This window comes from Bos taurus, chromosome 27 (genome assembly GCF_002263795.3).
Source record: "Bos taurus isolate L1 Dominette 01449 registration number 42190680 breed Hereford chromosome 27, ARS-UCD2.0, whole genome shotgun sequence".
NCBI lineage: Eukaryota > Metazoa > Chordata > Mammalia > Artiodactyla > Bovidae > Bos > Bos taurus.
This window is the reverse complement of record NC_037354.1, coordinates 38,522,366-38,534,767: the sequence shown is the minus strand read 5'-3', so window position 1 is coordinate 38,534,767 and position 12,402 is coordinate 38,522,366. Positions and strand designations below refer to the sequence as shown.

Sequence of the window (12,402 nt, the reverse complement as noted above, 5' to 3'; positions counted from 1 at the left end):
TAGTGCTGAGGACAAAATCAACGACTTTTAAAAAGAATATCCCTTGATCTGTGAATACTCTAAGGAAGGATGGTCCAGTATTTCTTGAAAGAAGCCCAGAGAGCGCATTTGCTCTCCTCCTGTGAGGAGCATCCTTTCGCCCCCACCCGACCCTCCCCTTCAAGGTCCATCCAGAGCTGCCAGCAGAGGCCGTCCAGGCCCTCGGCTCCCAGAACCAAGCCTTCCTCCGCCTTCCTCCTTCACATCTCCACCCAAGCCTCCCGTCCTAGAAAGCAAACTCCCTGACAGCAGAGAGCCAGTCGCGCTCACCGGGCTACCAGGCTCTGCAATATCCAGGTACAGCTCTTGAATGGAAGCGTGTGCTGCCAGGATCCGTCCCAAGGAGGGGCATTTTCCAGACCTCCTCTTCCCTACACCAGTGCCTGGACCCACTCAGGAGCGAGTCCGGCGTGGAAACCCCCGTGTCCGTGGAAGGCGGACCGACAGACAACACATTTACCCACCAGGCCCCCCGACAGCACTCTAAACCCACGTCCTCCGAGCGCTGCCTGGTTTTTTCACGTCTCGCAGCATCATCTGCCGGAGCTCCGGGCATGAACCCGTGGGCAAAGTTAAAGGCGAGGAAAACCGGAGGGCCGCGACGCCTTCCGAGGCTCGGAACCCGCCCCCGTCCCGCGCCGATCGCGGCTGGGCTCCCCGCAACCCAGGCGAGCCGGAGCGCCCGGCGCTCCGCCGACCGGCTCCTCCCGCTTCCCGCGCCGCCCCGGCCTCGCGGCTGGAGAGCGGGGCTCGGCGTGAAGTCCCCGAGCCGCCACCCCACAAGCGAGCCTCCCGGCCCCTCACAAAGAGGGGCAGAAAGGAAGCCGTTCCCGGGACCCGGGACCCGGGACCCGGGACCCAGTCGCCACGAAGCACAGCCGGCCCGACGGCCGCCGGCCGCCCGCCCGCCCGCCGGATCGAGCCTCACCGCGGCGTCTCTTCCTTCCATCTCCCATCGCCCGCCGAGCCGCCGGAGCCGCGGGCGCCACGGCGAGAGGGCGGGCGACCGGCGCGCTCTTTGTCGCGCTCCGGGGACGCCGGCGGGCGGCGGGCTGCGGGCGAGGAGCGCGCTCCCTGGCGGAGGCTGAGGCCCGTCAGCGGCCCGGGGACGGCGGGGGAGGGGCAGGGAAGGGGAGGGGCGGGGCCCTGGGGGAGGAGAGGGAGGGGCGAGCGTGGAGGGGGCGGGGCCCTCGGGGGGGAGAGGGGGATGGGAGGGAGAGTAGGACGGGGGCGGGGCCCGGAGAAGGGGGAGGGCCGCGGGAGGGGGAGGGGAAGGGGAGGGAGAGAGACGGGGGAGAGGGAGGAGTCCTCAGGGGGAGGGGAGGAGGCGGAGCCCTGGGGGAGGAGAGGGAGGGGAGATAGTGGGGAGGGGGCGTGGCACCGGGGAAGGAAAGGGGGAGGGGGCGGGGCGGGAGAGGGGGCAGGAGAGGGGGCGGGGCCCCGGGGAGGAGAGGGAGGGGAGATAGTTGGGGAGGGGCGAGCGGGAAGGGGTGGGGCCGACGGTGGGAGGGGCGCCGGAGGTGGGGGCGTGCCCCACAAGGACGCGGGAAGGGGAGGGGCAGGCCGGGGGCGGAGAAGTGCGGGGGAGGGGCAGGCCCGGGGACGGGGGGCAGCACGGGAAGGGACAGGGGTGCGGGGAGGTGGGCGGGGCCCGGGAGGGGCAGCCCGGCGGGTGGCGGGAAGGGATGGGGTGCCGGGAGGTAGGCGGTTTTCGGAGAGAAGGGGAGAGAAGAGGGGAAGGGGGAGAAAAGCGGGAGCGGGAAGAGAGGGGGCCGGGCCGGGTCCCGCGCGGCGCTCGCGGTCGCCGGCCTCCAGCGGAAGCCTGCCTGTTGCTTCGCCGTCTCCCTGAGGAAAGCGAGCGGCGCTTCCGACGGAGTTTGCAGTCAGGAGGCGCCGTGAGGGGAGCCTCGAAGGGGGCGGCGTCTCCCGCGGTCCGGGGTCTAGCGCCGACGCGCTCCCTTGGGTCGGAGCCGCCGGGCGGGGCCCTTGGGGGTCAGTGTAGGGGGTTGCTCGCCGGCGACCCGCCGACCCTTTCCGAGTCCGGTCCCTCGAGGCAGATCCCGCGTTCCGGCCACGGGCCGTGCCGCCCCGAATGGGAGCCTGCCGGGGTATCCCGGCCTAAACTGCAGTTTCCTACCGGAGTGCCTCAGGCCGAGGCCCTTTTCCTCTTTCCCTCGAGCCTTGAGCGGCAGAGACTCGCGCTGGGAAAGGTCCGCTTGGTGCGGTCCTAAACCCCTTTGCGAGGTCTGTTACCTGCAAATACCGCGCTCAGTTCCTGAATAAGAACCCCGCGCGGCCGGCGGCTCCATGCTCCGTAAGAGTCCTAGGACTTTAAAGTCTGGCTTCTGCGGTGGTAGAAGATGCGCAAAGACACGGGAATGACTAAGGTGGCCAAGCTGTGAGTGGACATGGAGGATCAGGTTCTTTAGTGGCCCGAGGAGCCCGCCCACCAGGTCAGGGTGCAAGGGGCCCTTGCGTCCCCTACTGTGCCTCGCCCCTTCTTCCACAGCTACCAGTCAGCCAGTGGTACTCACCAGCGGAACCAGAATGAGGGGGTGCATGCATTTATACAGATCCATTCCAGCGTCTGAAAATGATCTTAATCCACGCTCCCCTGCCAGGGAAGAAGTTTGATCAGATGTGTAGGTTCCGCCTGTAATGCGGGAGACCTGGGTTCGATCCCTGGGTTGGGAAGATCCTCTGGAGAAGGGAACGGCTATCGACTCCAGTATTCTGGCCTGGAGAATTCCATGGACTGTATAGTCCATGGGGTCGCAAAGAGTTGGACACCACTGAGCGGCTTTCACTTCGCTTTCACTTACTTGGGTGTATTTCTCCCTTATGGATCCCCCCTCTTACAGAATGACACAAAGAAGACAGTACCTGTGTGCCTATTCTCAATAAACTCCCACCTTCCTTGAACCTCGAGGTCTGATGATTTTGTTGGCAAACAATCAGATGTAAAACCAAGTAAGAAATGCAGTTGCTACCTGGGGCATGAGCACTGACCTGGTGGCCTTTACCTGGAAAATCAACCAACACTCATTAATGGAAGAAGGTCAGCATTTTGAGCTGAATGTAAAATCATGCCAACTATACACAGACATAACTTCATAGAAAAGGCAAAGCAGACATAGATTTGCAGGAATTTACTAGTTAAGGGAACTGGGGATAGACACATAATCAGAGACTGTTTCCTCGATTATAGAAAGAGGGTGATAATAACATGAAGAATTATTAGCATGACAAGTTATGTAAAGTTCCTGGTCCATGGTAAATGTTAAAGAAAGGCATTTCAGAGCATCCCTGGTGGCTCAGTGGTAAAGAATCCACCTGCCAATGCAGGAGATGTGGGTTTGACTGATCCAGGAAGAGCCCACGTGCTGCGGAACAACTGAGCCCGTGGGCCTCAGCTATTGAGTCTGTTCTCTAAAGCTGAGGAGCCACAACTACTGAGCCCTCCCTCTGCAGCTACTGAAGCCTGTTCGCCCTGGGGGACTGTGCTCTGCAACGGCAGAAGCCACCACGATGAGAAGCCCGCACACCACGGCTCCGCAACTAGAGAAAAGTCCATGCAGCAGTGAAGACCCAGCATAGCCGAAAATAATTAATGAAATTATATTTTAAAAGAGGCATTTCCAAAGTTAAGCAACAGAAACATTGTCATCACAAAGGAAACTTTTTTCCTGCCTGAATCCAACATGTTTTAAGATCTTACTTACAAAGCTGATCACGTCTATTAAATAATCATTCGTTTCTCCCACCTTAAATGATCAAAGACATAATGGTTGAAGATTCTGATCAGCACAAATTAGCCAGTGTTGCCACTTCTGAGTTGATAAAGTCCAAAGCAAATCAAAAAAAGGTTGACCTCTCATTTTGCCAGACCGTATTTTGTGTGTAAATGTTTTGTTAGGCGTCTTGAAAGATTGGAAATAAAGGATGAATTCCCATTTCCACTACTCTAGCCCCGAGAGATCCCAGGCACCCAGCTCAAAGTTTCACAGTTGTGCTCAAGTTCATTGTCAGAATACACAAACATCCACCTTGTAAAAGTAGAAGGAGGCACCCAGCCAGGGAGCAGCAGGAAAGAGGCGGGGGCTGCTCTGTCGTTACCCCAGTCTTCCTCCACCAACTCTGCCCATGAGCCCCGCGGTGTATTATGCAAAGAGAAAAGATAACAGGCCAGGCATGAATTACTGGAGGCCAAAAGAAGAAATGAAAAGGAAATTGAAATTCTCTCATGCATGATTCATGCATACAGTTAATCCCCACTATTTCTGAAGACCAGTTTGAAGTATCAGATTGTATAATATTTTTTCTTTCTTTCTTTTTTCTTGGTACAAGAATGAAGACCTATTTAGAATGGAAACAAACTTCAATGCAAATTTCTAAAACTTGACAAGTTCCACACACACCACCAAATCCAGAAAAATCACAGATTTTTATTAATTAACTTCCTAAAATACCTTTGCAGTACTTTTCCCCCGTGTGTTTTGGCTGCATACTCTTGATCATTTCTTTGGAATGACTTTTTTTTAGCAGTTTCATTGAGATGTAACTCATACACCTCACCCACCTAGACCGTACAGTTCAATGTGTTTTAGTATATTCACAGAGTTGCACAATCCGTTTTATAAAAATTTTATCACCCCAGAAAGAATGCTATATGCTTAGCAGTCACTGCTCTTTTCTTTTAATCCCCTCAGCCCCACACAACCACTAAGCTTCTTTCTATCTGTATGGACTTGCATCTTTCTGGACTTTTCATGTAAATGGAATCATGCACTACGTGGTCTTTTCGGGAGTGATTTCTTTCACTTAGCCTAACATTTTCAGTGCTCATCCATGATCAGCATACATCAGAACTTCACTCCTTTTGTTGCCGCATAATATTTCACCGTAAGGCTAGGCCACATTTTATTTACCCATCCATCAGCTGATGAACATTCGTGTTGTTCTACTTTTTGGCTTTCATGAACACTGCTGCTATAAACACTCCTGTGCAAGTTTTTGTATGGATGTTATATTCTCATTTCTCTTGCGTAGAATTCATAGGTCATATATAACTCTGTTTAATTTTAGTGCCAAGCTGTGCATCACAGTGGCTGCACCATCTCGTATTTCCATGTATGAGGGTTCCAAGTTGTCCGCATCCTAAGCCAACACTGATTATTGTCTGTATTTGATTATAGCCATTCTAGTGGGTGTGAAGTAGTAGAATAATCCTATAACAACATTTCCTATGGGTAAAATAAGAATTTTCTCCAGCATAGTTAATCAAACATCATTGGGGGTTTTTTCTTTTACATTTTAAAAGTTCCTGTCTCACATTCATTACTGAAAATAACATGCACGATTTTAGTATGTTGTCAAATTTAAGAAAACATCTCACATTTATTTCATATATGAACTGTAGGATTTGGGGACATTTCAAGTTTTTTAGGCAATGATTAACATTAAGTTCTCTTAAATCCATTTTTATTAATATTATTGTTTTTTCATTTCCTAGATGTCAGTTATTTCATGTCAAAAGAAAATTTTTCATTGTGATCTATGGTTCACTCTTGTCTATTACTTGAATTCTCAAACAATAAAAGAGTCTTAGAACATGCATTTTTTTTTTTTGGTTTTTATTTGAAATATAGAAACAACTCTAACCTCTAAAGTATTTTCAACTAAAAGACATCTTACACATTAATGATATATCAATTGTATACCTATAACGGATATGTTAGGTTGAAGAACAGTATCTTGTTTACTGTCAAATTCCTAGTTTCTAGCACTGTGTCTGGTCCATAGTAAAGGCTCAATGAATAACTTTTGAGTTGAAATTTGCCATTATCCAAGATAGAATATCCAGTTATTTATGTACTATTCAATTACACATACACAACAAATATTCATCTCAAATACACAAGCTACAATCATGTTGTCCTTGAATTTTAGTAGCCCAAGGTAAAACTAAGAGGGTGTGTCTAGGGCAAAATTCACCAAGCATTTGACTCTAATAAATACTGAATGGATGCTGGGTGGATAAGAGGGTTGGCAGACAAGAAGCAAAGAACACAAATGCAGTCTGTCTGCGTTGGTGGTTTCAGAGAGCATGGAATCTGAGGACAGTCAAGGGGGAAGTGACATGGACCCCCTGTGGTGCCTGCACAGAAATGTTAGCTCACAGGCTGGACCCAGTTCACCTTTTCCCCAGGATCCAAATAGGTCAGCTATACCTGAGAAGAAGAAGAAGAAACACAAATAAAGAAACACAAACATTTCAGCTTATTTTTTATTGTCTTTCTCATGGACAGCTACTCTTTATGCATTCATATGACCAGTATTTCTGGAACATCTACTGTGTACTGTGTACTATACTAGGTACAGTTGATGGACTTGAGCAGTAAATGAAACACTGCTGTCCTCACTGAGCTTACAGTCTCATGAGTTTGAAAAAGACAGAAAATAAGTAAGGTAAGTTAATATTTATAGGACATTACATGGCGATAAGCATTTTAGAGAACAATAAAACAAGCAAGAGCAACGAGGGGTAAGGATCATGGGTGTGGGGAGTGGATGGTTGCAAAGGGTGTTTGGGGAAGGCTATCCATGCTGAGAAAGGGAAGTCTCAGTGAGGACAAGGGGGCCAGCGTGCCAGCCTTGTAGGTGGGGGGTAAACTGCCAGTGCAGAGACCACCGCAACAATGTCAGTGAGCCAACTGCTGTGTGAGTGACAGGTGGTGGCGGGAGGTGTGATGTGTGCGGTCTCATGGGCCACTGTGAGGATCCAGGCTTTTAACCGACTTTGGAAGCTTTTGAGCAGAGGAGCAGTGCAATCTGACTTGTGTTTTACCAGGATTACCAAACCAAGACAGCGTTTTAAAAAGCAGAGACATCACTTTGCCGACAAAGGTCCATGTAGTCAAAGCTACGGTTTTTCCAGTAGTCACGTCCAGATGTGAGAGTTGGACCGTAAAGAAAGCTGAGTGCCAAAGAACTGATGCTTTCGAACTGTGGTGTTGAAGAAGACTCTTGAGAGTCCGTTGGACTGCAAGGAGATAAACCAGTCCATCCTAAAGGAAATCAACCCTGAATATTCATTAGAAGGACTCATGCCTGCAGAAGCTGAAGCTCCAATACTTTTACCACCTGATACAAAGAGCCAACTCATTAAATACCCTGATGCTGGGAAAGATTGAAGGCAGGAGGAGAAGGGGGCAAAAGAGGATGAGATGATTGGACGGCATCATCGAGTCAATGTACATGAATCTGAGCAAACTCGGGGAGATAGTGAAGGACAGGGAAGCCTGGCGTGCTGCAGCCCATGGGGTCGCAAAGGGTCGCTAAGGGCAGAGTCGACTTAGCGACTGAACAACAAGAAGAATTATCTTATATGGGGCATTGGAAACAGGGAAAAGAATTAGGAAGCTAACGCAACAATTCAAGTCGATGAGGGTGGCAGAGGCCAGGGTGGAAGCAGAGGAGGAGATGAGAAATGTTCAGAATCTGTCATCTTTTGAAGGCTGGGCTGACAGGACTGGTTGATAGACGGAGGGTGGAAGAGAAAGAGAGCCAAGGATGACAACAGGGATTTGGAAGGGAACTGCTCAAGATGGATTTGGTGAAGTGAGCTGGGAAGACTATAGGGGGAGCCGGACTGGGCAGGGGAGGTCAGCCCTCAGCTCTGGACAGGGTGAGTTACAGGCACCTTTTAGACTGACAACCAAGCAGCAGTGCTGCATAAACAGCAGGAGATCAGAATTCAGGGAAGAGCTTGGTGCTGGAGCGATTTGCAAGTTAGAGTAGAAATGGTATCTACATCCATGAAATGGGAAGAGATTACCAAAGGAGTGGATTGGTAGAGAGAAAAGAGGAGAGTCCAATGCAAAGCTAAGAAATTAGAGAGATGACTAAGAACCAGCAAAGGAGGCTGACAAAGTAGGAGGAAAGCAAATAGATGTTCTTCAAAGGAATATTTTCAGGTAATTTTTACATGAAACTTTTTCCTCTCAAGTTTTCAATGAGTAGTTTCTCTGTCTTCATGCCCTGCACCCTGCAATCATCACTTCTCTTTTTTATCACCATGCCCATTCCATCATTTTCAAGAAAAATGTAAAAGTGTGTTTATACCTATAGTTCTAGCAGTTTCTCACCTTGTCTCAAGCTAATTTGTTATACCTGACCTAGTTAATTAATATTTGCTATTTTTGTACAAAAATAATTACCTCTAGAATTCACTAAAAAGATACTTGATTCATACAGAGGTTTCCAGGCTGATAGAAATTAATTATTAGTTATTTTGTAATTAATTTATTTTTGTTACAAAAGAAAAGAACTGCCAACCACACCTTCTAGGAATTATAACAAGGAAAAGCTAATGGAATCAATATTCACATTAAAACCAGGTTGTTGAATAAGTTCTATCCTGGTGTGACCAGAACTGTCCTCCACAATTGTTTCATTCGGTGGGAGACACTCTTCTCTTCCATTAAATGAAAACTTGGCAGGCCCAGAAATAGTCCAGCTCACTCTAGACACAGGGTTGATTTAGTAATTAAAGGGTCCTGTCCGAGAGTGCCCAGACTTCACCTGGCACCAGATCTTCTTTGCTGCTCAACTGCAAGCATGCTCTGGAAGGAGACAGTGGGTGACAAGCTCTGCTCCTGTTCTTCAGCTCTGGGTACCTCCAAAACACCTCCTCTTCTTCCTGAGATGCTCCAGGCCACCCCATTGGAGAGACCCCAAGAAGGCTGACCCCATGCCAGCTCTCTCGCACGTGGACCATGTCTGGTCCATGAGAAGACTCATGGCCCCTGCTCAGCAACTCTGGAAGCTCAAGCTAACCCCAACCACAGAGCAGGGGGTCTCACGCCCTGCCCCCAGAGCACTCAGCTCTCCCTCACACCGAGTTTCCCGGGGAACCACAGTCTCCGTGAGCTTTCCGGTCTGAGTGAGACCACCATCCTCAGCACTTTCCAGCTACAGGGGACAGTTTCAAATTTCTCCAGTGGGTCCCTTTGGAGTCCCTTCACTAGGCTTGGGGTCACAGAGTAGAACCTTCCACCTTCCCCTAATGGGGAATAGAAGCAGGTGACAACTCTAGTCACCATCTGCTCCCAGTCTCTTCATAGCGTTCCTGTTAATCACTCAGTCGTGTCCAACTCTGCAACCCAGGGGCTGTAGCCTGCCAGGCTCCTCTGTCCATGGGATTCTCCAGGCAAGAATACTGGGGTGGGTAGCCATGCTCTTCTCTAGGGATCTTTCCAAACCAAGCATCGAACCTGGGTATCCTGCATGGCAGGCGGACTCTTTACCATCTGAGCTACCAGGAAAGCCCAATCTCCTCACACTCACTTCCTTTTACAGCTTTGATCTGACTGTGGGATCCAAGATTGTGGGGCAGGATCCCAGAACCATCTCCTGAGAACTCTGCACATGGGGTGGAGGTCTGTTTCACATCTACTCTGATCCACTTTCATATCTAATGCGGTCACACCTCAGTATAGAACCTCAGACAGAAAGATCCCATTCTACCTATCATATTCTTGCACTTCTTGAGTTGAAGTCTTTGAAAGTCAAAGCCTTTTTTTCTTGCTATAAATACATGAGTGCATATATTTACATGGACGTTTAAGTATATACGTTACGTATTGTATCTCTGGATATAGCTTTCAATCACCTCCATCGTAGGTTCACATGTTTCAGGGTGATGATTCTGAAAGACTGGGTCCCTTGTGGACAGAAAGAACTGAAAAATTCCTCCATCCACACCTAGCCCAACCCACCACAACTGCACTGGGAATACTGCAACATTTCATATGACCTGTTCCTCATTCCTGTCCTGTCCAATTTGATGAATACTAGCCATGTGTAGCCATATAAATGTGAAAGGAACTCCACTTAATTAAAACCCAGTTTCTGAGCCTGACCACTATAGTTAGACAGCAGACCTAGAACATTTTCACCCTCTCAGAGTTCTGTTGGACAGCCCTGCCTCACACGGGGCTTGGCATATAGGAGGCATTGAATAAATGACAAGCCAGTTTGACCCAAAGATGCTGTCACTGGAAGGGGGACCCAGGAGTGAGCTCTTGTCTAACGCCAGAAATGAACTGTCCGAGGAGAAACGCATGATGACAAAGCAGAAGAGTGTATTGGAAAGGGGCGCCCAGGCAGAAAGCCGCAGGGCAAGCGAACCCAGGAGGACTGCTCCACCACGTGGCTCACAGTCTCTCGGGGTTGGCGGTGACGGGGTTACTAGCTTTGGGGCTTGCCTCTGGCCACTCATCTTGCTTGTGCCCATATTTGGTCTGACTCAGGGTCCTTCCTGATGGCACATGCATCTCTCAGCAAGATGGTTTCCAGCATGAGGGGTTCTGGGAAATTGGTGGAACATATGGGCTGGCATCTCCTCGCTCCTTTCGGCCCCTCCCAAATTCTCCTGGTTAGTTTTAGGTGGCAGCACCGTGTTCCCTATTAAGACCTCCTTTTGTGAGACAACTCGTGCAAGTGGTTATTATCATGCCTGGCCAAGGTGGGTGGTTTCAGTCAACAGTTCCCTAACAATATCATATGATTGCCCTGGTTTGATTTTCTGAAACTATAAAGCTTTTTGTATAGTACCAAGTACTGACTCAACCATCAAGAACAAAAACTTAGGTACCTAGGTATGGCTGCTTTTCTATTTCACACTTGCAAACCTATTTGCATCCTCCCACTCCACTAGCAAATGCTTTACCATCCAAATAATTACTGAAAATGTTTGGGGAAAAGTCCCCACTTCCCTCAAAAAACAAATTATTTCTTCAGGATTATTCCAGTGAAAAGGAACTGTTGCAAAAGCAGTGTTTTTATTGAAGGGGGATTCCACATAAAAACTACTTTGCTGAAATAAGCACTTCACATGTAGTACTGTTCCGGAGTAGAAATGACCTATGGAAACTACCGATGCCTGCATGTGTTCACATTTGTAAAAGTGTCCTGGCGAGCTTCCCTGGTGGTCCAGTGGGCGAGAATCCACCTGCCAACGCAGGGGACACGGGTTAGGTCCCCGGTTCAGAAAGATCACACATGCCACATGCCAGGGGGCACTAAGTCAATGCAGCACATCTACTGAGCCCACGTGCCCAACTCCTGAAACCGATGTACCTAGAGTGCGTGCTCCTCACCAAGAGAGAGCCTGCACGCAGTGAAGAAGACCCAGCACAGTCAAAGAGAAGAACAGCAAAACCGCCCTGGCGTCCAAAAGCAGTCTCCATCGTCACAGTTCTCACAAGCCTTCTGGCAGGCTTTTAGTGATAATGGCAGATCCCAGAAGCTGGGTCTGTAAATGTTCTGAATTGTGACCCCAAGAAACCCAGACCAGACTACCCCTCAGGTGCAGAGAGCACTCCTTCTTTACTTACTTCCTTTTTGCCTCCTGCCCAGTGCACGGTGCCCAGCATAGAGGAGGCGCCCGTCAAATGCTCCCTGAATGCGCAGATGAATGAATTCTCTCTCCTCATCCTGGGAGGGACTAGCGTGTGTTTAGGGAGTCTTTTGATTTCAGTGGCTCTACAGAGGGAAGTGTTGGCGAACACTGTCAACAAAGCAGGTAGGAGGACTTCTGACAGAACTTTCATCACAAAACCCCGGCTTTATGCACTCCGACATTTGAAAATGTCAGTAACCGTGTTTATGAAGGGTGAGAAATCTACCCGTTCTATTTCCTACTAAAGACTCATTCTGGACATACCTAATTACCTGCAAGAGGTGACAAGTTCTTAGGGGTGAATTCTGGCAGTGGCTCTTTTTAAATCATTTCATTTCTGAGTCCGGCAAGCAGAGCTATTTTGGTCTAGTTATTCATATAAATCCACAGTCAGTAACCCTGGAGAAAAGGGTTTGTTTTTTTTTTCCTTCAAAATTGGCTTTATTGATGTATATTTTGTTGTTCAGTTGCTAAGTCGTGTCAGACTCTTTGTGACCTATGGACTGCAGCATGCCAGGCTTCCCTGTCCTTCACATCTCCCGAGCTTGCTCAAACTCATGTCCACTGAGTCGATGATGCTATCGAACCATCTTGCCTTCAGTGGTCCCCTTCTCCTCCTGCCTTCTATCTTTCCCAATATCAGGGTCTTTTCTAATGAGTCAGTTCTTTGCATCAGGTGCCCAAAGTATTGGAGCTTCAGCATCAGTCCTTCCAATGAGTATCCAGGACTGACTTCCTTTAGGATGGACTGGTTTGATCTCCTTGCAGTCCAAGGGACTCTCAAGAGTCTTCCCCAACACCACAATTCAAAAGCATCAATTCTTCAGTGCTCAGCCTTCTTTCTGATACAACTCTCACATTCATATATGATTACTGGACAAACCATAGCTTTGACTACA

General features: G+C 49.2%; 1 protein-coding gene across 5 annotated transcripts in view; it reads right to left on the bottom strand.

Moving 5' to 3' along the window:
- PSD3 (pleckstrin and Sec7 domain containing 3) overlaps positions 1 to 12,402 on the bottom strand; it is a 596,024-nt gene that overhangs the window by 423,400 nt on the left and 160,222 nt on the right. For 2 of the 5 annotated variants that reach the window (XM_024986360.2, XM_024986361.2), the window contains exon 1: positions 968 to 1,138. The exons of the other annotated variants lie outside the window; for them this stretch is intronic. In XM_024986360.2, coding sequence (XP_024842128.1) covers positions 968 to 988 — 21 coding nt within the window. In that variant the 5' untranslated portion in view covers positions 989 to 1,138. Of the gene's footprint in view, positions 1 to 967; positions 1,139 to 12,402 lie in introns of those variants that run through there. 5 annotated transcript variants of the gene reach the window in all.